The sequence below is a fragment of the Trichomonas vaginalis genome, chromosome IV (genome assembly GCF_026262505.1).
Source record: "Trichomonas vaginalis G3 chromosome IV, whole genome shotgun sequence".
Classification (NCBI taxonomy): Eukaryota; Parabasalia; order Trichomonadida; family Trichomonadidae; genus Trichomonas; species Trichomonas vaginalis.
The window spans coordinates 27,629,169-27,653,419 of record NC_067206.1 but is presented as its reverse complement, the minus strand read 5'-3'; the positions used below and the strand labels follow the sequence as shown (position 1 = coordinate 27,653,419).

The 24,251-nt window shown below is 32.6% G+C and overlaps 12 protein-coding genes across 12 annotated transcripts, besides 2 other annotated features; 7 read left to right on the top strand and 5 right to left on the bottom strand.

Annotated features, from left to right (window-relative positions):
• Nucleotides 1-23: 23 nt before the first annotated feature.
• On the top strand, nucleotides 24-1,493 carry TVAGG3_0179670 (tubby protein, chain A domain-containing protein; the record flags this gene model as incomplete). Its single annotated transcript, XM_001312068.1, has 1 exon — nucleotides 24-1,493. The coding sequence occupies one exon, from the start codon at nucleotides 24-26 to the stop codon at nucleotides 1,491-1,493; it is 1,470 nt and encodes a 489-aa protein (XP_001312069.1).
• Nucleotides 1,494-1,689: 196 nt separating this feature from the next.
• TVAGG3_0179660 (mRNA splicing, via spliceosome) lies at nucleotides 1,690-1,938 on the bottom strand (the record flags this gene model as incomplete). The annotated part of the gene is made up of 1 exon (XM_001312069.1): nucleotides 1,690-1,938. One exon carries the CDS (start codon nucleotides 1,936-1,938, stop codon nucleotides 1,690-1,692), a length of 249 nt encoding a protein of 82 aa, XP_001312070.1.
• A 206-nt stretch (nucleotides 1,939-2,144) lies between these two features.
• On the bottom strand, nucleotides 2,145-3,452 carry TVAGG3_0179650 (ankyrin repeat and SOCS box-containing protein 4 family; the record flags this gene model as incomplete). The annotated part of the gene is made up of 1 exon (XM_001312070.1): nucleotides 2,145-3,452. The coding sequence occupies one exon, from the start codon at nucleotides 3,450-3,452 to the stop codon at nucleotides 2,145-2,147; it is 1,308 nt and encodes a 435-aa protein (XP_001312071.1).
• A 256-nt stretch (nucleotides 3,453-3,708) lies between these two features.
• Nucleotides 3,709-5,137, top strand: TVAGG3_0179640 (aminopeptidase protein; the record flags this gene model as incomplete). The annotated part of the gene is made up of 1 exon (XM_001312071.2): nucleotides 3,709-4,917. One exon carries the CDS (start codon nucleotides 3,709-3,711, stop codon nucleotides 4,915-4,917), a length of 1,209 nt encoding a protein of 402 aa, XP_001312072.1.
• Nucleotides 5,138-5,330: 193 nt separating this feature from the next.
• TVAGG3_0179630 (translocon-associated protein TRAP, gamma subunit family) lies at nucleotides 5,331-5,885 on the bottom strand (the record flags this gene model as incomplete). Its single annotated transcript, XM_001312072.2, has 1 exon — nucleotides 5,433-5,861. One exon carries the CDS (start codon nucleotides 5,859-5,861, stop codon nucleotides 5,433-5,435), a length of 429 nt encoding a protein of 142 aa, XP_001312073.1.
• Nucleotides 5,886-6,148: 263 nt separating this feature from the next.
• TVAGG3_0179620 (activator of C kinase protein 1-related family) lies at nucleotides 6,149-7,843 on the top strand (the record flags this gene model as incomplete). Its single annotated transcript, XM_001312073.1, has 1 exon — nucleotides 6,150-7,787. The coding sequence occupies one exon, from the start codon at nucleotides 6,150-6,152 to the stop codon at nucleotides 7,785-7,787; it is 1,638 nt and encodes a 545-aa protein (XP_001312074.1).
• Nucleotides 7,844-8,192: 349 nt separating this feature from the next.
• Nucleotides 8,193-9,653, top strand: TVAGG3_0179610 (NOL1/NOP2/sun family RNA methylase containing protein; the record flags this gene model as incomplete). The annotated part of the gene is made up of 1 exon (XM_001312074.2): nucleotides 8,210-9,640. One exon carries the CDS (start codon nucleotides 8,210-8,212, stop codon nucleotides 9,638-9,640), a length of 1,431 nt encoding a protein of 476 aa, XP_001312075.1.
• Nucleotides 9,654-9,873: 220 nt separating this feature from the next.
• On the top strand, nucleotides 9,874-10,693 carry TVAGG3_0179600 (RNA binding; the record flags this gene model as incomplete). The annotated part of the gene is made up of 1 exon (XM_001312075.1): nucleotides 10,055-10,645. One exon carries the CDS (start codon nucleotides 10,055-10,057, stop codon nucleotides 10,643-10,645), a length of 591 nt encoding a protein of 196 aa, XP_001312076.1.
• Nucleotides 10,694-10,893: 200 nt separating this feature from the next.
• TVAGG3_0179590 (spectrin binding) lies at nucleotides 10,894-12,164 on the bottom strand (the record flags this gene model as incomplete). Its single annotated transcript, XM_001312076.1, has 1 exon — nucleotides 11,016-11,867. The coding sequence occupies one exon, from the start codon at nucleotides 11,865-11,867 to the stop codon at nucleotides 11,016-11,018; it is 852 nt and encodes a 283-aa protein (XP_001312077.1).
• A 672-nt stretch (nucleotides 12,165-12,836) lies between these two features.
• On the bottom strand, nucleotides 12,837-15,704 carry TVAGG3_0179580 (armadillo (ARM) repeat-containing protein family; the record flags this gene model as incomplete). The annotated part of the gene is made up of 1 exon (XM_001312077.1): nucleotides 12,956-15,697. One exon carries the CDS (start codon nucleotides 15,695-15,697, stop codon nucleotides 12,956-12,958), a length of 2,742 nt encoding a protein of 913 aa, XP_001312078.1.
• A 58-nt stretch (nucleotides 15,705-15,762) lies between these two features.
• Nucleotides 15,763-17,106, top strand: TVAGG3_0179570 (immunoglobulins domain-containing protein; the record flags this gene model as incomplete). Its single annotated transcript, XM_001312078.1, has 1 exon — nucleotides 15,856-17,076. One exon carries the CDS (start codon nucleotides 15,856-15,858, stop codon nucleotides 17,074-17,076), a length of 1,221 nt encoding a protein of 406 aa, XP_001312079.1.
• A 3,799-nt stretch (nucleotides 17,107-20,905) lies between these two features.
• Nucleotides 20,906-22,325, top strand: TVAGG3_0179560 (uncharacterized protein; the record flags this gene model as incomplete). The annotated part of the gene is made up of 1 exon (XM_051225582.1): nucleotides 21,882-22,325. The coding sequence occupies one exon, from the start codon at nucleotides 21,882-21,884 to the stop codon at nucleotides 22,323-22,325; it is 444 nt and encodes a 147-aa protein (XP_051110568.1).
• Nucleotides 22,326-23,580: 1,255 nt separating this feature from the next.
• Nucleotides 23,581-23,609: a mobile genetic element.
• Nucleotides 23,581-23,609: a terminal%2Cinverted (terminal inverted repeat of tvBac_53III transposon ID:TVAGG3_0179550).
• Nucleotides 23,610-24,251: the final 642 nt, after the last annotated feature.

Genomic DNA, 24,251 nt, shown 5'->3' with positions numbered 1-24,251 from the left:
TTTGTTTGAATTTAGAAATAAAAATGATAAATACTGTAAATTTCCAACCGAGTCGCACAAGAACACGGCCTCAAAGAACCTCAAATACTACGTCACAAATGCGTAGTATCCCACAGAGAACAAGAACACGTAAAATTCGACGTAGTCATCAATCATCTGATAGTGGTGACGATAATTATGAGAACATCACTGTTATACAAACAGTTCCTGATCACCCAGTATTGCTATCAGACGACAATGACTCATCAAGCGAGTCATCCAGTGACCATGTTGAAGTTATTGAAAATCAATCAAATTGGGCAGCCCCTCTAACCGCCCAAAAGCCTGATGAAAAGAAATCTAGTGCATCAAGTCCACCAGAAAGCCCACAGGAACAGAAAAATGTTAAAAAGAGAAGAATTCGGAAACGAAAAGTTGCTTCAACAACTGGTGAAGAAGAAGATACAAAGACTGAGCCAGAAACTCCTGAAAAGCCTAAACGCAAAAAAGTTAAGCGTATTCGCAAGCGTGTTGTCAATGACGAACCGGAACCGTCGACAGAACCAGAAAAGAAGCCTGAGCCTGCACCACCTAAAAAACCTTCAAACGTAAAGATAGTTAAAGAGATTAAGGAAAGCAAAGAAAGCAGTACTGAAGAGATTAAAGTTACAAGGAAGCGTAGTGCTGCCAAGAAAGAAACTGAGCCTGAATTAACGCCTGAACAATTAGAAGAGATTGCGAAATTACCTCTTGATGTCAAAGATTCCTCGAACTTTGAGATCAAACGACACAAATCTTTATTAGGAGCACCAGCATTCACTCTTATTCAATCGGATAGATCTCTTTACTTTACGAAATACGGAAAGCTGTCTGTTGGCAAAGGATTTTCCATTTTCAAGAAAAATTTTACAGATGGCGAGTTTGTTGGCTTCTTACGTCAACATGACAGGAAGAGAAGATTCACATTTTACGTAGGCAAGGATGAAGAGAGTCTTGGCGAAGTTTTCGGCCTTTGCTACATAAATAATAAAGAAACATCAGAAAGAATACGACAAATAAGAGTTTGTTTTCCCAAGAGTCGCAAACTTAATTACCCAGCTACAAAAGATCAAAATCTTTCAAGAATTTGCATGAAATACGGACAAGAACACGATGAACCAGAAAAATCTAAGGATAAAGATAAAGAAAAGGAGAAAGCTGAAGCTTCTGACAGCGAAGATACTCAAAAGCATGGCGAAGAAGAAGAAAAAACAATAATCAATTTTGATGACTATGATTTCTTCCAAACAATGGTTCCCTGCATAAACGATGATGGATCTCTCACTTTGAACTTCGCTGGAGCTACTCCTGAGCCTTCAATGAAGAATTTCATCATTAGAAAACCAAAATCAAACAAAGTTTCAGTTATGGTATTCAGAGTATCGAAAGAAATGTTCAAGGTTAGATACGATGAACCTTGGACACTAGAATCTTCATTTGGATTTGCTCTTGCAGCACTATTTGGAGATGGATAAATTAATTTTTATTCATTTCCAAAATAATCTACATATATGTACTTTTAATAAATCATATGTTATTTTAACCAAATGTTAACACTCATTTTTTGAAATTTATTAATTTTTTTATAATTTTTAAACAAGAAATTGCTCACCATCTAGAATTTCTATCGCATGATTTGCTGCTTCTGGGTATGCATATGTAACGGTGGCCTTATGAGTGAGGATTTAATAAAATTAAATCTTCACCAGTTTCTGGATGTGTTGCAAGAACTCCTACTCTCTTACAAAACTCAGAAATTTGCTGAGAAGTTGTTCCTTCTGGAAGATTTTTGACAACAATTGATAATTGGGCGTTTTTATGCTCAACTACTTGAACTGGCTGATTGTTTTCTTCTTTTTTATCGTTTTGATCTGTTTTTGGCTCGTCTTGCTTTTTTTCAATTTGTTCTTGAGGAAGCATGATTTTTCATTTTGTCACTTTTCTAGATAGAATTTGCTTCATCAAAAATCATGAGTAAGTCAATGCTTTTACATACGAATTTGATTGTATTAATCAATCAATAATAATAATAATAAAATTTTTTTAATTGCAACATTAAAACAACACTGATGTCGAGAATCATTCCATGAAATAAAGATGATGAAGTGGTAAAATATGAAGAGCAGTTACTCATTGTAATTTGCACCATGTGAAATAAGAAGTTCGGCTGTTTCTTTACTATTATAAATTATTGTAATATGGAGAGCGGTATTTAGATAATTATTTTTTTCATTTATATTTGCACCATGTGAAATAAGAAGTTCAGTTATTTCTTTCCAATTAAAACGTGCTGCAATATGAAGAGCAGTTTCTCCATCACAGTTTTTTTCATTGATATTTGCACCATGTGAAATAAGAAGTTCAATTGTTTCTTTACTATTATAAACTGTTGCAATATGAAGGGCAGTTTGTCCATATTTATTTTTTTCATTAATATTTGCACCATGTGAAATAAAAAGTTCAGCTGTTTCTCTACCATTACCTAATGCTGCATGATGCAGAGCGGTTTCTCCATCATTAGTTTTTTCATTGATATTTGCACCATGTGAAATAAGAAGTTCGGCTGTTTCTTTATTATTATAAATTATTGCAATATGAAAGGCGGTTTTCCCATGCTTATCTTTTTCATTGATATTTGCACCATGTGAAATAAGAAGTTCAGCTATTTCTTTCCAATTAAAACGTGCTGCATGATGAAGAGCGGTTCTTCCATCACAGTTTTTTTCATTGATACTTGCACCATATGAAATAAGAAGTTCAATTGTTTCTTTACTATTATTCCATGCTGCTTTATGAAGAGCCGTTTCTCCATCATTAGTTTTTTCATTGATATTTGCACCATGTGAAATAAGAAGTTCAGCTGTTTCTCTACCATTACCGAATGCTGCATGATGCAGAGCGGTTTCTCCATCATTAGTTTTTTCATTGATATTTGCACCATGTGAAATAAGAAGTTCAGCTAATTCTTTCCAATTAAAACGTGCAGCAATATGAAGAGCTGTATTTCCATCCTCATCTTTTTCATCGATATTTGCACCATGTGAAAAGAAATATTTGAAAATGGATGAAATATTAAACATCAATGAATAAACAAAGAATTTGCTAATATCATTAGTTTGATCGAAATAAACTAATAAGGATTCAAGATTATAATACTTTCTACAATAATCTAATTTGATCTCTATATTGTATTCATTCATCAAGAAAGTAACAAAATCAATGTTATGTGAAATAATTGCATATTTCATGCATTTATAATTTGGGTCTTGACATTTCAAACATTCACTCATGATCTCTTGATTTCTTCCTAAAAATGAAAATTCTAGACATTGTTGAGTTATTTCTGAGTTAAATTTCGTTCTTAAAAACTTAAAACAATCAAATAAAGAAATATAATAATTGATTGAAATGAAACTTATTGAATAATAAGCCATTTGCCCCAATAAAATCGTCCCTTTTCGAAATACGCATAGCAAAAATCATTATATATAATAACAAAGGGTTGAATTAAATCAATAAATGCCTAATTGTGCTAAAAATAGGCTGTTTTCCAACTGCATGAAAAGAAAACCAATGAATCAAATAACTAATTGATTCGAATAAGCATTCCTCGTTATGACAATATGATATTTTTTGTATTTACCATATAGTATACCAATATATACTTAGAATTTATATCATAAAAAAATAATGCTTTCCAAAGAGAAATTTGTTGAACTTCTTGACAAAATAAAATCACCATTTCATTTCGTAGAATTAGCAAGAGAACTTCTAAAGTCGAAAGGATTCGTTGAACTCGATATATCAAAGAATTGGGAAAATATTCCAGAAAAATTTTTTGTAGTTCGCGAAGAAAGGGAATTAATTGCTGGTCTTTTGAGCAGCAAAGATACTGGAATATTTATAGGAGGCCATATTGATTATCCAGGCTTCAGAATCAAACCAAATACAGAAGAAGTAAAAGACAATCTAGAAATATGCCAAACCATGAAATATGGAGATCCTTTAGATCATACATGGTTTGATCATGACCTTGGAATCGCTGGAATTGTTTCTTATAAAAATAATGATAAAATCGAACAGAAACTTATCAAAACAGGTGCTGTCGCTATAATACCTAACATTTCATGCTATTTACAGAAATCAAGAACTGCAAATCTCCCGCCAATTGTTCCAATATTTGGATCAGCTGATGGATCGTCTAAATTACAAGATATTATTGCTAAGGAAGTTGGATGCAAGCCTGAAGAAATTGTTTCATACGATCTTCGATTTTACGATGTAAATCCAACTTTATTCCCTACATTTGATGGCGATCTCATCGGAGGACAAGGCCTAGATGATTTATGTTGTTCAATACCACTTCTTGATGCATTTGTAAACTACGCTCAGCCAAGAGAAAAATCATGTTTTGTTTGTTTCTACGATAACGAAGAAATAGGATCAGTAACTCCATTTGGAGCTAGATCCGACTTCATTACATCGATTATAGGTCGTCTTGGATTATCACCAACATTTTATGCAAATTCTTATTTTGTTTCAACAGATGTTGTTCACGGACATCACTACCAATATAAAGATATGACAGTTCCTGGTGCTGAATGCATTTTAGGAGAAGGAATTGGATTCATGTGGTCTCCACAAGATGCAACAGCAGCAAACCCTGAACTCTTCGCCCTTGTTGATTCAATAGCTAAGAAGAATAATGTCGTAATTGCAAAATACTTCCATCCTCATGGCGGATATACAATTTCAAGGCATATCGCGCCATCCCTTGGAATAAAGGCTATCGACATCGGTGTACCACTATTAGCTATGCATTCCATCAGAGAATACGGAGCTTTTGTAGATATTCAGAGCTTCCATCGATTAGTTATTTCTTCATATGCAAGTCTTTAATCTCTGTTTTAAAAAACTGGTAAATATTTATATTTTTTATCAAAATATCATGTTTAATTTCGAAAAATATTTTAAATCAAGTAAATATTATGGTAAATCTGCATTTATTGCGTGTAAAACTCATTAATTTAGCATAATGATCAAATCTTATATTCCAAAAAAATCCGAAAGCAATAAAAATATCTCTGAATATTTATGAAATCAATTTCATTTTTTGATTTTACTAATTTTTTTTGAACGAAAAGTATTGTATTCAAAGAATTCCGAATCGTAGAAACTATTTTATAATAAAATACAAATATTATTATTCTATAAATTTGGTATTCGATCAAAAAATTGTTAGGAAATGTGATATTGGATGGTAAAGGTTGTCATAGTTGGCCATCAAGCACTAAAAAATATTAGTTATCAAAAATAAAATTAAAGTAAGTTTGGTAAATGTGTATATGTTTAATATTTGCTGGCTTTTCGAATTCAACAACTATCCATCAGAAGTGTTCAAATAAGAATTCTATTTAAACCTGAAGGGTAGATAACCAAGCTGGAATAGCAACAGCGATGGTCTGTGTGAGGACGAGTCCATAAGCTGGCTTGAGGCCTGGGAAGAGGACTGTAGCGCAGAAAATGAGAAGGAAGACAAAGAAGGCGTTGTTGTAGGCAAGGGAGAAGAAGAGTGGGGAGCCGTTCATCTTCTTTTGAGCGTGGCACCATTTGGCGACGTTACTGTAGGCAATTGTAAGGAGGACGGCGCCAATACCGTATGAGACAGCAAGATAAATCTTATCAGCTTCAATTGTGCAGCCTCCGATAAGAAGGTAAAGAAGGATTGTTAAGCCAGAGAAAATGAGGCCAAATGGGATATATACGACCTGGAAAGATCCAGAGTCGGCCTTCTTGACCTGCTGGGACTTTAAATATTCATACTGCTGATCTTCAGTTTGCATTTCAGTTCAGTCTGACAATTCACGTGTCACTTTTGACAAGTCCAAACACATGACTTTTATGACAATGAGGAGATGAGCGTTTTTATCATCAGAGTAAGTTTATATTTTCTTTTAGTCCAAAATGTCATTCTGAAAGACTCGATTTAAACTTTTTTCTCACGGATGAATTTCAATTTCTGATAAGCTGTCAAAAAACTAAATATTTTTTGTATCCTACGAGCAGTAAAGAATCCTTTTCTCATGAAATATCTTAAAAATAATTATCTCATTGACCAGTTTATAAAAAATATGAATTCTCTTTTCATGCTTGGAGTGGCGATTCCACAATCTAAATCAGTTTGGAAATTCACATATATGATGGATAAGTCAAATTATCTACCACCACCTCCAGTTTTTAAAATTATTGAGCAAAATTCGACTTCATATTTTGTTGATGCTCTAACTTATCCAGAAAATGAAACGAATCCAATGAATTCACTTTACCATACTCTTAGAAGTGGTTTGGATATTAATGAAACTATCCAAAAAATTGAAAATTTATGCGAAAATGGTAATTCACAAGCTTGCCTTGGTTATGGAAGAATTTATGAATTTGGAGCGTTTGGTACCCAAGAGGACCACTCAATAGCACAGAAATATTACTTAAAGGCAGATAAATTAGGGAATAATGCTGCAAAATCTCTTCTTTCATTTTATCACAGAACTTACGAACCACTAGAAATACCAAAATCAGTAGTAGAAAGTAATTTATCTTGGGATTATTTGGAATCTATTTTACCAATAACAAATCAATATTTAGAAGGAAAGTATAGACCTTATTCATGTCCATCCGCGTACAAAACAATATCGCGTGCAGCAGATATTATACCAACTATGTTTATATTCCCAATTCATCGAAATATTCCAAATTCTACAGAATTAGACAGACTATCTAAAAGTAAAGATCCAATTGACATGTATAACTACGCCATGTCCAAGATATTTATTCCATATCCAACAGAGCAAAAAGTCAAAAACGCAATCAAACTTCTAAATAATTCATTTAATAATGGCTACAAACCAGCAATCGGCCCAATTACTACCTTATTAAAATACCAAAATAGTACCAAACTGTTCAATCAATACTTAAATATTGGAGTTAAAATGGGAGATCCAACATCTCTATTACTTAAGGCCGGAGTGTTGCTCGGACACACACAACCACCATGCGTAGAAATTCTTTCATACCTTAGACAAGCTACAAACCAGAATTACGCTCCTGGATTTTTTGAACTTGGCCTTATGTCGTACTACGGCTTATGTGGTGTCGGCCGCAGCAATGTAAATGGCTATATGTATTTTTCTCAGAGTGCTTCGAAGGGCCATTTCCCAAGTATGCTGAAAGTATCTCAACAATTGATCGGCGGAGACGGAGCAGTGGCCAATTGCGACAGAAGTGTTGAGATGCTTAGACAACTGATCGATTACGGACCATGGGTTAGGTTTTTCGATAAATACGTTCAAAGGGGAAGTGAACACGCTTTCCGTAAAATGTTGGACTTAGGATTAACTCCATCAAAGAATTTTCTTTCTTCCAATTCTAAGGACTCAAGAGATGCCAACCAATTTAGTTATGTCCGAAATGCAAGATCTGGAAACGCGACAGCTGCATTATGGCTTGCAATGAACTCTCCTTTGCATGAAGCAGAAGAATACTTCTACAGAATGTCTCAGATGCAACTTGCAGCTCAATCAATTGTTGGTCCAGTCAAATTCTATGTCATGATGAGAGAATTACCAAAGTATATCAAAGAAACTATGCCAGAGGAAGACTCTAAAATACTCGTAGAGTATATCAAACCTCTTGGAGGCTTATTAATAGAATTTATCTTATTTATTACTTTAATAATCTTAATTTCGGTCCGCGTCAAAACAATTCTTCAATAATTATAACTGATTGTAGTTTCTCTCTCTCTATTTTTATTAATTTTTTTGTTTTGTTGGTGATAAATTTTTATTTTCTTATTTTCCTATAGCAGTTTTATTCTTATCAAGACATTTCAAAATGTTATACAACAAATCATCGAATAAGTTAGAAATCCAAATTAATTAATTGATATTACATCATCAATATCGAACATTATACATCAGAATCAAATATACGAAGGAGATACAACAAAGTGTAGCTCACACGAGCTTCATATCCATAGTCATTAAAATTTTTGATTTTAAAATCTAAAGAGAAAGCATTACATTATCAGGCAATTTGCCTTGTTTTCAGCTGCAATATCTAATAATCATCTCCAATATTGTACAAAAATCCTAAAATTTTGTCGGGACACAAGGCACAAAAAAATTTTAGATAGAGAATGTCGAAAGATAAAGCTTCTGAGACAGAGTCTGAAGTAGAACAAGAACAAGGAGGTGAGGAAGGTGATGATTGGCTTGGTGAACCAGATGAGGAAGGTGATAAGGCTCTCGTCGAACGTGAAAAGAAATTAAAAGAACAAGAAGACGAATTTTTCGAAGATATGAGAGAAAATGCAGTTCCGAAGGGTGCATTAGACTTAAATGGTCCTTCTGTTGATTATGATGAAGTCAAACAAAGATGTCAACTCATTGTTGCAACTCTTCAAGACATTAAGAAGCTTGGTGAGCCAGGAATTACAAGATCTGATTATCTCAACAAACTTTTCGACGATCTTCAGCTTCTTTACGGTTACAATCGTTATCTTCTCGAACAAATCGCATCTTTAGTTCCAGTAGCAGAAATTATCGACTTTATTGATGCAAACGAACATCAGAGACCAGTTGTTATCCGTACAAATACACTTAGAACACGCAGAAACGAACTTGAAAGAGTTCTCAGCGAACGTGGTGTTCGTTTAGGTCCAGTTGACAAATGGACTAAGCTTGGCCTTATTGTCTACGATTCCCAAGTTCCAATTGGTGCTACACCAGAGTATCTCTCTGGACATTACATGATCCAGTCTCCATCCTCATTCTTACCAGTTATGGCTTTGAATCCACAACCAGGAATGCGTACTCTCGATATGTGCGCAGCTCCAGGTGGTAAAACAACACACATGGCTCAATTAATGAAAAACCAAGGCGTAATCATCGCAAATGATATCAACAGAACACGCGCTCAAGCTCTTATTGCAAACATTCACAGACTCGGCGTTACAAATACTATCGTTGTAAACTACGATGGCCGTGCTTTTCCAACTGTTATGGGCGGCTTCGATGCCGTTATGTGCGATGCTCCATGCAGTGGCACAGGCGTTATCAGCCGCGATCCCTCAGTTAAGACTAGCAAGAGCGAACAGGATCTCAAAGTTTTGACACAAAATCAGAAAGAAATTATTTTACACGCTTACGATTCTATTTCATCAAAGGGCGGCAAGCTTTGCTACTGTACATGTTCGCTCCTTGTTGAAGAAAACGAGGCAGTTGTAGACTATCTCATCAACAACAGAAAATGCAAGGTAATTCCAAGCGGCCTTGACTCAGACTTCGACCAGGACCTTGCAGAAGGTATCGTAAACTACAAGGGCCACCATTTCCACCCATCTGTTCAGTTATCAAGAAGAGTTTATCCACACAGATTAAACATGGACGGTTTCTACTTCGCCCTCATCGAGGTTCCTCCAGGACCAAGAGGACCAATTCCTGACCCTGATGAGAAGAAGAAGGAGGAAAAACCAAAACCAAAGACAGAAACAGAAAAGAGAGCTGAAAAGAGGGCTAAGAGATCAAAGAAGGTAAAGAAGTTTAGCAAGAGATTCGGTGGAAAATAAAGATTTTTATTAGAGATGATTTATTTATATATATATAAAATTTTATTATACAATTTATTTTAATTACCAAAACATTTTTTTTCTCTTTAACTACAAAACTTAAGAATTTCTTAATACATTTTTCCTAATATTGAATATTGAAAAATATGAAAGAAATCAATTGTAATCAAATTGACCTTCTTAACATTCTAAAAATGAATATTTGAATTGATAGCATATATGTTAGCATGAAATAAAAGTAAAACCAGGTATTTTGAATTTGAAATCAGAACATCATAGTATAGTTTACTGATAACAATTGAAGTATTTTACATGTGTATTCCAAATGCTCTATTATCTTTGAGAAGATTTTATAATTGAAAGGGAGAGATTTTGTGTCTGCAAAAAAATCAAAGGATTTTTGGTCAGAATCTTATGTCAGTTCAAAATGAGGAAGTTGAAGCCCCAGAGATACCGGAAACACCGGATTATCGCAGAGTAGCAATTCCACCCAACAGAAGGACATATCTTAAAAACAATTTTCCACAAATAACAGAGCCAATTATCAAATACTTAAAACTTGATCTTAGATACAATAGTAGAAAAGGATGTGTTGAGTTAAGAACAAATGCACTCACATCAAATCCAAATGCTATGACAAAAGCTATAGATTTTCTTACAGCTATTAATGCCGGTTTCGAAATCGCAGATGCACTCGCTTTAGTTCGTTTAGAAGATATATTTATGGATGTTTTCGATGTTACAGATATCAAACTCATTGAAGGAGATAATCTTTCACGTGCTGTTGGCCGTATCGCAGGAAAAGGTGGCCAAATTAAGTTCACAATTGAAAATGCTACACATACACGTATATCTTTAACTGGTACAAAGGTTCATATTCTCGGTTCTGTCAATAATGTTAAAATGGCACGCCGTGTGATCTGTGATCTTGTTATGGGCTCACCAGCTAATAAGATTTACTCTAAACTTCGTAACTTCCAGGCTTGGCAAAAGCGCCAGGGCTAAATTTTTATTATTATATTATAGAAATAAAGATTTCTTATCATATTATAATTTACGTTAATTATATACTGTATTTCTAACTTATGCTTCCTAAGATTAGACTATAAATGAGTTTTATGTTTTAAGAAAACTCATATAAAAATTTCTTTGTTTTTTCGCGATGAATTAATTATTTTGATTCAGTATGAATAAACTATTATATACTATAGTCCATATGGATACATAAAACTATTGAGAATTTCATTTATGACTTTTATGTGAAGAGATAAAAGCAATTCAGTTTCCCTTTAAGACTGATATTAGAGGCAAAATATAAATATTTAGTATTAATATAAGAATTATTTGCACTGAAATCTGAAATAGGCTAATTCGTTCAGACAGATTTAAAATAATCTCTTACGTCGCTTTTTGCAACTGAGAGTGCGGTGCTTCCATCATTATTCTGTGCTTCTTTATTAACTCCAATTGAGATAAGGTACTTAACAACCTCAAGATGACCATTTTTTGATGCCTTAATGAGTGGAGTATCTCCATCTTTATTCTGTGCTTCTTTATTAGCTCCAATGGAGATAAGGTATTTAACAATTTCAAGATGACCATTAAATGATGCGCAAATTAGTGGAGTATTTCCTTGATCACCAGTTGCTTCTTTATAAGCTCCAATAGAGATAAGATATTTAACAACTTCAAGGTGACCATATCTTGATGCATAAACGAGTGGAGTATAATCATAATAACTTCTTGTTTCTTTATCACAGCCACCTTCAATGAGAGATTTGATAAGTTTGAGATTTCCTCTTTCACTTGCTACATGAAGTACATTAATTTCATCAAGCTTCACTTTGTTAGAGATCTTCTTCCAAAGTCCTTCTTCACATGATTTAGAAATCATTTTTCGATTTCCTTGAGATGAAAGCTCATCAAGGAAATTGTATATACTTTTGAAATCATCTGATTCCTTTAGCTCTTTAATTTTTGATAAAATTGTTTCATCGATTTGATTGGTGTTACTTTCCATTTCATTGAGTTTTTCTTTTAATTTGTTGCTTTCTTCATTGATTTGATTGAGTTGAGATTGAAGTGATTGTATTTCGTTGTCACTTTTTTGTTTTTGAATTTCGTTTAGCTCTGTTTGAAGTTTTTGGATTTTCTCTGTAGAATCAGATATTTCTTTTCCTTTGTTATCTAAAAAGTCAACAATACCATTAAGAATTCCGAGTTTCATATACTTTTTGATTGATTTCAGTGTTGAAATAACATCTTCAAAGTTTTGAATATAAATATTGGCGTTTCGAGTACAAGCATATAATTTCTATGCATTTATAGTAGGATGTGACTGCTCAAGAAGAGCAATGAAGTCATTTGCTGTTAAATTTGAAATTTTTATGATCTTTTTGATGGCTTCTATTTCAAATACATCAAAGAAATTACCTTCTTCAATATATTCACTGATATGAGAAGCAATATATTCATAATTTTGAATAATACCTTCACTCATCGAAATTGGGAAATTGAAACTTTACAAATTATGAATTCAATTCACACCAAATACCTCCACCTGGGGAATATTACATCCCCACTTGCAGTAATGAATTAGATTTTTTAGAGTAAATTTAATCAAACACCAAATGAATTAAGTCCAGTTGAGAAAATAATGCAATAATTATTTTTAAATTTTCTTTTGCTCACGTTACTATATAGATTTTATAGAATGAATATTCCTGAATGAATTATTTCAATACAATACTCTAATTTGAAATATTTGGTATTTGAGTTTTTGAATTCCGATTAATCTAATGAGTTCTTATATAACCAACACACATGTGATCAGATGGATATAGGGAATTTTCAATCACACATGAATCTATATGTAGGCTTTTTACAAAATTCCAACAGAGCTCAAAAAATGATAAAAAGTAAACAAATCATAATCCGAATTTACATAAAGAAAACAAAATAATAGAAAAAGTATCAAGCAACTATTATGTATATATATTCTCACTTTTTAATAGTAGTTCCTCTTCTTAAGACTTTTGAACTTCAAGCCGACCACAGAGCTCAAAAATGAGAGGTTTTGAATAGTTGCACTATCAGTTTTTTTTTATTTAATTTTTGGTCCCTGTCGAACAAGAATTTGAGAAAATTGATAAAGTAAACCTGGGACCGAAAAACGAATCATAATAATCTGTATTTATATAAAGAAAACGAATCATAATAATTCGTTTAGCAAGTAGCTCGCATTTAAAATAAAGTAAACAAATCATAATAATTTGTATTTATTATAAAGAAAACAAAAAATAACAAAAAATATTTCTAAGAATTCTTTGCAAGATCAATGAAATCCAATGCTCTTTTAGAAATAAACATATCATCACAAATGACAGCCTTTTTCAATATTCGTATTGTAAACTTATTATTCATATCAATGTTGACATTCGTTTTCAGATTACTTAGAGAACTTTCGCAGAAATCCAAGAAAACGCTGAAGAAGTCATTATCATACAAATCATTCAAAATAATTCTTCTGTTGATGTATTTGAACAAATCTCTCTTGTACCACATCTTGAATCTCCTTCCTTCTTGTGCTGTGTAAGGAGGCTCTCCGCAGAAGTAATTAACATTGAAAACAAGAAGTTTCAATGCATAGAAAATGAATTTGTAGAAATTCAACCAACTTTGTCTTTCTTCTTCGTTTTCTAAATCTGGTTCGAATTTCAAAACAGAATCAATGATTCCAACAAGACGATTGATCATATCTACAGGAGCTGAATCACCATAACTATATACAGCAGCACCTAACGCAGCAACAACTTCGCCTTGGAAGATGCCAACAATGTCAGAACTGCTGTTTTCTATCAAATCAAACAATTTTTTGATGATTTCGTCTGTTTGAGAAATCAAATCTTGATCATTAACGACAATGTACTCGAAAAACATTCTTGCAGTCTCCGTCGCTTGTTTAACTAGCGAAGGATCTTGAGAATGAAGGTATTCACTGATTTTTTCAATGAAAAGTGATGAATAACTTTTCATTAAATTTGGAATTCTTTGGAAAAGTGTGTTAAATGAGATATTTAACATGAAAAGGAGCTCAGAATCAGCACAATTAAAGAATGGGCGCATGTTTTCCATGAAATTAGATAAAACAGACTGATCATTTTCAACAAATTTCAAAATTGTTATGGATAAGTTCTCAAAAGAAGTACTTAGAACTGAAACTTGGTATATATCAAGTGGCGGCTCTGCTTCTTTGATGAAATCATTGATGAATCCATCATAATATACGTAAAGTTCCTTTGAATCAGAAACAGATATTTGGTCATCCTCAAAAATGATCGGTTTGAGGACTTTGTCGATTGTTGATTGGATAAGAGGAACATTTATCTCCTTCCTCATGTTCAAAAGAAGTTTTTGTGTTGTAGAATATAACCCACTTTTGTTTTTCGGGTGTAAAGAGGACACAAACTGGGCCATGAGCTTCAGACAATCAACAGTAAGAGTTGTATTCTTGTATATCAGTGTTCCTTCCAATGTTTCAAGAAGATAATTTAGGAAATCCAAAGAAACAAGTGCTATTGAGTACTTTTTCAAGGCAGCGATCATAAATATCATTGTTCCACCAGATAATATAGTGATATCTGATCTCATATATTCAAAAAATATCTGTTTGTTCCGAATAATGAATGTGAAAACTTGAGAATACTGAAAAACAGAGGAAAGAGACTCTAAAATAAGAATTGCTCCATAGTTATCTGTCCATTCACTACTATTAAGAAGGTTTTCAACTATTTCAAGTAACGTTATTAGATAATTTGGCGTCATTACAATAAGATATCGCAATGCCATGGTTGCTGAGTAAGATATCGAGTAATCGTTACCAACACCGATATCAGTGGAGTTCTTATCGATGGTTATGATATGAGTTATAAGCTGATTCAACACTCCTTCTGAAGATAAAATATTCATCGAAATATTTTGAGGGATAAATGATGATTCACATGGTGTTTTCTCTGGATTTCGTCCATAATCTAAGATCATGAGGCGATTGCTGGAGTCGTATAAAAAGAAACTGCGATTTTTTTCTAAATACAAAGAATACTCGTAAAAAGCAATTTCGTAGATGCAATCAAGGGTTGCGATGAGATAATCGCCAGGACATGATAAGCCATTGGTAATAATATTGATGAAAAGTGGAAGATTTAAACCAAATGGAATTTTTTGAGTGTAACTGCATCTGGCTATGACTGCCAATGTATCGTATGTAATTCTGAAGAGCTGTTCGGATGATTCTGGTAGCCAAAGAACACATGCAGAGAGAAAATTTTTCACATTTTCAGATGAAGAAGAAAAGCGGCCATTACATTGAGTATCGGTATAGTAAATGGCGCATACAGCGTTGAAAAGTAATTCTTCGTAAGTTTCTGAGCTTTTAATGTTATTGATGAAATCTTCTGATAAAATAAATGATAATATTTGAATAAACGACATGTATTGCTCTCTATGATAGTTTGGATCTTTCCAGAACTTGCAATCTGCTAATTCTTTGTAAATAATAATGGTTTGTAAATATCTGTTTGGATTTCCTTCATTTTCAATGTTATTATGTATCAGCTCGTCAAAGACTTCTTGAAAATCGAACTCTGATCCTTCTGTTGGCCTCCCAGGACAGGAAACAAGCATTTGAGCACAAATATTACAGGCTAATCTAGCGATATCAGCATTTTCTGAGTAAGCATTTTCAAATGCTAGCTGGAATAAATCCATTTGCTCTTTACCAAATTCTCTTATTATTGACTGTTTATTTTCATATGGCATTGAAATTAAAACAGTAAAAGCTCTTTTCAAAATAACAAATACATAGTATCTGATATTGTCTGCTACTTCCGATCTTAGTATAAAATCTAGAATAATTACGAGTTCTATAAAATTATTTCTAAAAAAATCTTCAAAAACGCCAGTAACTTGTTGAATTTCCTCATTATTTGATTGTGCTGCTAGAACATTGACCATACCGAGAACAGCTTGAACTTGTTCATTGAAATTGTCTTCAGACATCTAAAAAAATTTTTTTTGGAAAAATATTTTTCAAAAAAGTGACAGAACAAGCAATCAACAAAAAAACAGATTAATTTGATATGACGTAAGAAATAGAGTATATTTCTTAAATTCAAAAGGTATGTTTCAAAATTATTTCATTTTCTAATAATTCGTTTATGTTACTGATATTATTGCTTCTAGGCAAAGCTGTAGCTACAGATAATGCTAAATATTTTTCTTCTTCAAGTTCTAATGATGAACAAGGAAATAATGAACAAAAAAATCAAAGATTTGATGAAATACCACTGAACAAAGAATCTATTGATAACATAAATCAAAATGAAGATGACGGACAAGTTTCAATGGATGATATATTGAAATTGCAAAGAGAAAAACAACTTCAAAATAAACAACACGAAATTGCAAAAAATGAACAAAAAGAAACACATGACACAAATACAAATCATCAAAATACACAAAATGAAGCAAAGGAACAACATCAAAAAGAAAAATCAGATGGAGATTTTGATCCTGCTGAATTTAACATACCAATTATCGATCCAGATGAAGAAGATTACGATGAAGAACTTACTCACGAGAAAATTAAAAAGCTTCGAAAACAAAAAGCGAAATTAGGAGTTCAAATCCTTCCATTCGGCGAATCATTCCATCACGAAACAAAGAAAAACGAAACAGTTAAGGAAGTATACGACGAAGAAGCTGAATATTTAGATACAATTCAATTTTACCCTCCAGACTCCGAAATGTACGATGAACAGAAGTTTAATACTTGCGAAGGACCAAATACAATTCGAATTCCAGACGGATCTTGCAAATGTTCACCTGGATTCGAATTCGGAGATCCCGCAGCAGAAAATGGCTGCTGGTCATGCGAAAGCAAATGCCATAGAGATGCTACATGCCATTACAGTGGGAAATGTCTCTGTAAAAACGGTTTTATCGGTGATGGAATTCATTCTTGCAAAAAAGTTGTTCCAAGCATCAAAGAAATCGTTCCTACGAAGGGAAGACATATAGGCGGAGAGCAAATCCGCGTCTTTTATAAAGCAGATTCTTCAACAGAAACAATTTCTTCAATTTATTGCAAATTCGGACAAGATATCATTGAAGGACAAGTTGAAACCAATGACTCAGCACTTTGCATAACTCCAAGAGGCGAAGGCGATTCAAATACAGATTTTCAGATATCATTTTCAGGAAATGATTGGAGTAATACTGTTAAATTCAATTTCTACAATGAGACTACTAAGATACGTCGGAAAGTTATATACGGATCTATAGTTTTCATAATTGTAGTTATTTTGTCTTTGCTAAAGCGAAGAGTTACAAATAACGCATCAGGAGAACAAAGACCATTCTTATATGTCAAAGAATAAAATTTCTGTTAATGCTTGTTTGTTTAAAAATTACAAATCTTCAATTTTTTTTTCTGAACCAATTTTGACGGCAAAAATCAAAATTTGACACCTCTCAATTATAAAATGATCATTATTTCTTTTAATAATTGTAACAAGTATGAAATACTGAAAGATATATATCTTGTCACTTTTGAAAATCTTATTTTTATAATAAATTTTTAATGCTTTTTGCTCTATTTATAAGCTTTCTTTCTGCCAGAACATATGCAAAAAGAGCATTACGTTTATCTCCTTATGATAAATCATTGAGAATGCGTTATCAGATCCAGCATTCCAAATACCCAGCCCACGTACAAAATTGGGGATCACGATTTGATCGAACAGTCAGCATTCATCCTCCAAATTCCTGCATATATAGGAAACATCTAAATTTTGGAAATCAAAAAGAAGATTTACCAAACTGGGATTCTCCATACTCACGTGGTGTAGGGGGTAAACCAAGAAATCCTCCAAAATACTTAGAAACAAACAAATTCATTAAATACGAAAATCGAGAAGAAGATTTACCAAACTGGGGTTCTCCTTATGAACGTGGTGTAGTAGGTAAACCAAGAAATCCTCCAAAATACTTAGAAACAAACAAATTCATTAATCACGAAAATCAAGAAGAAGATTTACCAAACTGGGGTTCTCCTTATGAACGTGGTGTAGTAGGTAAACCAAGAAATCCTCCAAAATACTTAGAAACAAACAAATTCATTAATCACGAAAATCAAGAAGAAGATTTACCAAACTGGGATCCTCCACATTCACGTGATGTAGGGGGTAAACCAAGAAATCCTCCAAAGTACTTAGAAACAAACTGGTGGCCTGCACATGAAGGCAATCTTATATTCAGACAATGGTTCCCCTAAATACTTGGAAACTAATTATTACCTAATAGGACACCCTTGCGGAGCGAGTTATGAATTTATTCCAAAATATGATATTTATTTTTGTCACAAGTAAAAAAAAAGCAAAATGAAATCAATAATATTTATTTATAGATTAAAAAGAAACCGATATATTTACTAAATTCCAAATATTTCAAAGTTGGAATGTGAACAATTTGTAGTTTGATGATTCATTATGGATCAATATTTATGTTTTGTAATGATGCCCCTTTTCAGCTACTTATTTCACTTATATTTGTTCTAATTAGTAAATTATAACTTGTACATTGAAAGGCAGGTGTTTTTGAGATGACTGAAGAAATATAATTTGTAAATGTAAGATATCTCTTCGTTCAAAACCTTGGAATCAGAATTTAGTTGGTAGAAATGTTGCATATATTGGAATTTTATACATATTTCAATTCTTATTTCAACATGATCATATATCACATATATTTTACAACAGAGGTCACTTTTTGAGTGTCAAAAAAGAGGGCCTCCCCTTTTGTGCCAATTCAGCTTTAAGTTTAGATTCTTCTTTTTTAAGTGAATCAATTTTGAGTGAAGCTTCGTATTGGGTTTTGATTCTGTAGTAACGTTCTTCTTGCTCTTCTAACTTTTTGATATCATTTGTAAGTATAGCGTTCTGATCTTTAATGTTACTTAATTTCTTTTTCAATTCAGCGAGCGATTTATCATATTCTTCTTTAGAAATATTGATTTTTTCAGAGCACTCATCATAAAATCTGTTTATTTGAGATATTCTTGTGTTCATTTTTTCTAAATATGAATCATCTAAAACTTGTAGTGCTGCTCTTGAAGAAATACAATTAGCTAAATGAATGCGTTTTCTTTTTATGAGATTTGCATTTTCTCTATCCCAATTAACTAATCGAAACATTTGTTCTGATGAAATTAATCTTTGTTTCCGTCTTAGCTCTTCAATCATCATGTTTTCAGTCGAAGGTGAGTTGAAAAATTCATCCAATAGTTTTATATATTCTTTGCTTCTTTTATTCTCCATTGAGTTATTATTTTTTTTTTGGCGGGGAAAATATTTCTTTATGATAAATATATATTGCATTTTATAGATAACATATCTTATGTTAAAAATTTAATTTATTGCTTTTTTTATCGGATTTACTGATTAATTTTTTTTTCTAGTGAAATCAAATGGCAGAAAGAATTCTTAATAAACTTACTAATAAAGAAGGAAGTGATGGTCCAGGCATTCTTAACAGAATCACTCAAAGCCAGGCTTCCGAAGCTGAGAATTTCCTGAAAAAAATGAGTGCAGCACAATTACCTGACTGTGATCAAGCTGAAATCACAAATGCATTATTCTATATACAAACAAACATAAACCAATCCTATTTCTCCAAACTCTCAATGCAAGATGGAGAAAAAGTATTTACCGAGATTTGGAAATTCCTACTTTTTGCTGCAAACCACAATGCTAGTAACATTAGATTAACATCTTATAGATCTACTGGCTTATTTTTACTCAAAATAACTCCTTATTTCACGAGATCTATTTGGAGAACGTTCTCAGACATCGCTATGCAATCAACCATCGACATCAAGAGCTCCGCCATTTTGGCTTCTTCATTTGCCTTCATAGCAAATCAAATTCCGCTTCATACTTTAGAAAAATTCTGCGATACAACTCCTATTTTCCACCACTTTACGATTTCTGATCCCATATTTTCAGAGCATCTTGCGTCTATTATTTCTAAACTTAAGAGAATGGGCTTAGAATGGATGCAAACTCTCTTACATTCATTTTTGAAAATTATTTCAGTTAAAAACGACCGCTTTTTATTCAAATCATTATCCGCGATTGTTACTCACTTCCCAGATGTATTAATGAAGGAAGTTATCGAGTTTGTTCTTCGCGAAGAAGAAGCAACAAAATTCATTCCTTTAATTTCATTTATTCTTAGCTCAGTCATCAACATTAATACCGACAGCATCGATCTTTCAGGAATATCCTTACTTTGCATTGATATTCTCAAGAATGAGCAAAATCATATTCAAGCCGAGATAGATTCATCATTTCAGATCTTAGGAGTATCATCACAATCATTCAACGTCAATTTCGAAGTCAAAGATTTCACAAAACTCGAAATTACTGTTAATACAATTTCAAATTCAGAAAATGTCACATTAGATATCCTTAAATACCGTAATATTCCAGCATTTTACAACATGAGACTTCCTTTACAGATTCTTCGTCCTAATCTCGATGACGGATCATTAATTGTTCAAACGAAAATCAAAACATTGGGATACATTGCGAAAGAAAACCAAGAAGAATACGTCAAAATATTATTTGACAGTCTTAACGAGAATAACGATGATAGACAAGCATCATGTTGTGCATCTCTTTCATTATGTATCAATAAACTCGAGTCAAATTTGGAATTAAGTCAATTATTTGCACAACTTGTTTTAACGAAACAAACATCATGGTTTAAATCATTAAATGTATTGAATCTTCTTTCTGAAACGAATGCAAACACTGTAGAGAAACTTGTAGGAATAAATGGAATTAAGAAAGTCATAGGAATATTATATGATTTAAGTTTCAACCAGAATGACAAAGTTTATCAACTTTCTCCAAATGTTTTGAGCAAATTTATTAGACCTAAAGATTATTCATTTGTTTTAATGAAAATTGCAAATAACATTGATTATTTCGATCTCGATTCTTTCCGCCGCTCAATTAATTTATTGACAATCATTGTTAGAGATCATCAACAAGACATTGATTTGAAGTTTTTTCGACTTTTTAATTGTTTCTATTGTGAAGGTTTAGATTATTTCAAAGAAGAAATCTTAATTTAATATATCAAACATCTTTATGTTCTTAAGTTACTTTGATTTGTCCTTCTTAAGTAGGTCTCAGTCAAGTTCATTAGCTCTTTTCGCTTTGGATATTGCTGCCGCAGAATTACATTTGATTAATGGTCAAAAACCTGATTTCGGAAATTCTTCAACTGTTTCTGAATTAATTAATATTCTTGATAGCGATCTTCAATCAAAGAACTTCGATATCATCTCTGGACAAGATACAGACCATGAATCTTATTTAAGCAGTTTGTTTTCTGTTGTTAAACTCTTTAATTCACTTCCAAATGATTGTTGCTATCTTCCTAGCCAACTTAATCTTGCAAATGCATTAATTAAGATCTTTCCTCATGAATCAGCTCGTCTTTACGAGAAATTATGGAAATCAATGACAGAAAACGAACAATCAACAATCTTGTCAACAATTTCCCCCTGTCTTGCAACAATGAAAGATTTTGGAGCCATTGCAATTTGGGCTTATCTTTTGTTGACAAAATTACCAGATTCTGCTTCACGTTTTATTCAAGCACGTGATGTAATTCATAAGCTTTCATACTACGCACTTCACATTTGGAAGTTGTTCCTGATGGTGTTTTGTTTGTTTTCGTAAGATACGAAGCAACTGTTGTCGCAGAAATTTCGACAATTACTCCTTTAATTTGGCAAATTCCTGAAAACAGAAGAATAGAATGCTAAACAAACTGTTGAAAGACCATCCTGATGCTTATAGGAGATTAATGGGTGATCAGCCACCTCCTTATATTGCTGAGGAAATCAAATCTGTTTCGGATAATCCTGTTTTGAATGTTGAATACAATGTTAACATGAGTAATGATTTTACAAGTGATTTGACATCACCTCACATCATTACACAATTACGGAGTAATTTATATGAGTTCCAAAAGATGTTTTACAATCACTTGCATTAACATATTGTCGTTTTAGTAATAATGTTGGATTACGTGCACTTTTGAATTACGCAACTAAATCCAAAGTTAATTTAGACTTTAATCCACATTATATTCCACATTCTCTTCTTCTATGGTTATACAATATATCCGTATCATTAAAGATCCATTTGGACCATCATTTGTTTCGGAATGTTTGAAACTATCACATTCCAAAGAAGTTTGTATTACATCTGCAACAGTTATTCCACAAACATTCATTAATTGTGTTTCTGGAGATAGAATCACTAAGAAAGGAATCACAAAAGTTTTATATGCGATTTCTAAAGTTGCTCTTCCAAAAGAAAGTGTTTTTGAATTTGTTATTAAGTGTTTGGATCCAAACACACCTCCTAAACGATATCTAACATCTTTGACACTTGCAACAGTTGCTTGTTCATTAATACCAAAAATAGAAGGAAGCTGGATTGATCAAATCATTTCCAAACTGAAAACAAATGAAAATGAAATTAATTTGTCAGTTTTAACTCGTTTCGTTTATTCCGCTGTTTCAAAAGTTCAACAAACAGTTCGTTGAACGAATTCCTTCGAACAAAAATTTGTGAAAACGTCGTAAGAACACACTCGAAAGCTGTATCTCGTCATTGAGTCTTTTATGTATCGAAACAAACCAAAAGTCATTGGAAAAAATTTATGACAACACACAGAATTATTTGACAGGAATTACTCCTTCACTTTTCTCTACGGTGTCAAATTTTTGAACATGATCTTAACGAAATCGAAAGATTCTAGTCTTGATAGTTTGATGAAGAAACAACAAGCTGAATCAAGTCATGCAAAGAGTCAGTGAATTTGACAAGATTCCATTCATCCACGAAAATGTTGTTTTGTTTTATTCTAATATCATGACAAGACAAACATTGTCAAGTTACCAGAAACTCCTTATTAAATCATTCGATCAAATCATCCCAGTTCCTTCTTCACCTTCATTCCCAGCGATGTCCGTTTTGATTCCGAAATTGATTGCTGGCGGTGACCAGGAAATACAAAAGAAATGTTTGACATTTTCAGAAAAATTGATGACGAAACCTGCATCTCTTTTCTTGATGCGATGCCAGATCCAAATCATCAGAGAGATTGCAACTAAAATGTCAACATACGAAACATTTATTTTAGACAGGTCTACAGAATTTCTTTACAAAGCACACAAAATCGATGGACCTTCTATGGCAGATATTTTGTATGAATATATTTCATTTATTACTGAATCATTAGGTTTCAGTGATGGTGTCCAGTTTGTAGTTTTGCAGTTCCACAAGTATATTCCTCGCTTTATCTCATTGTTTGTTGCTCTTGCAAGGTTGTACAGCCGCGTTGACGAAGAAAAGAAGAAACATTTTATCACTTCTTCGAATGTTCTTTTCGTCAATGCGCATAAAGTAGCTATTGAGTGCATTGGAAATAAACATAAGATGGCAGAAGCCTTAAGTTGGCATGTTATGAAGAGGATTGTGCAGAAAGTAACGAAATCATTGGAAGAATTCGTAAAATGTAAAATAAAGCATTTTTATTTATTTTTTTATTTATTTTTTTTTATTGTTATTCAATCTAAATAATTTCTCATTGTGTTTTCATATGTAATATCAAGTATGTTATTTCCATCATTATTATAAATATCAATGGAAACAAGATATTTAAAAACTTCAAGATAATCTTTATCTGATGCAACAATGAGTGAGGGATATCAGAAAAATTACCTTTTTCTATAGTTCTACACAGAAAGAAATGTATAATATGTCTTTAGATGTCTTCTTCATAAAATTTTCAAAGTGTTAAGGGTGCACTTACCACTTTCTGACATACGCTTTAAAACACAATATATCTTTATTTTTACAGCAGAAATGTATACACGTCCATTTATGCACTTATTATGATTTATAGTTACTTTTTCCCGACCGAAAATATTAACTCTTGACAACATAAAATTGGGATCAAAAGCTAGAGATTCAAAAAAATTGAGTGAATGTCTGAAAGCGGTAAGTGCAGCCTTAAAGTTTATAATATAAGTTTTTTAAAGAATGTTAGCAACGGCGTGAAGCATCATTGAAAATATTAATCGATGAAACAATTATTGTATTCTTCTTAGTTCAATAAAATTTCAAATAATCTCTTACTTCACTTTTTGCAAAGTCGAGTGCAGTTCTTCCACCATTATCCTTTGCTTCTTTATCAGCTCCATTAGAGATAAGATATTGAACAACTTCAAGATGACCATTAGCTGATGCAGAAATGAGTGGAGTCCATCCATCATTATCCTTTGCTTCTTTGTTAGCTCCAACAGAGATAAGATATTGAACAACTTCAAGTTCACCATTATATGATGCAGAAATGAGTGGAGTACATCCATCATTATCCTTTGCTTCTTTATCAGCTCCATTAGAGATAAGATATTGAACAACTTCAAGATGACCATTATCTAATGCCCAAATGAGTGGAGTATTTC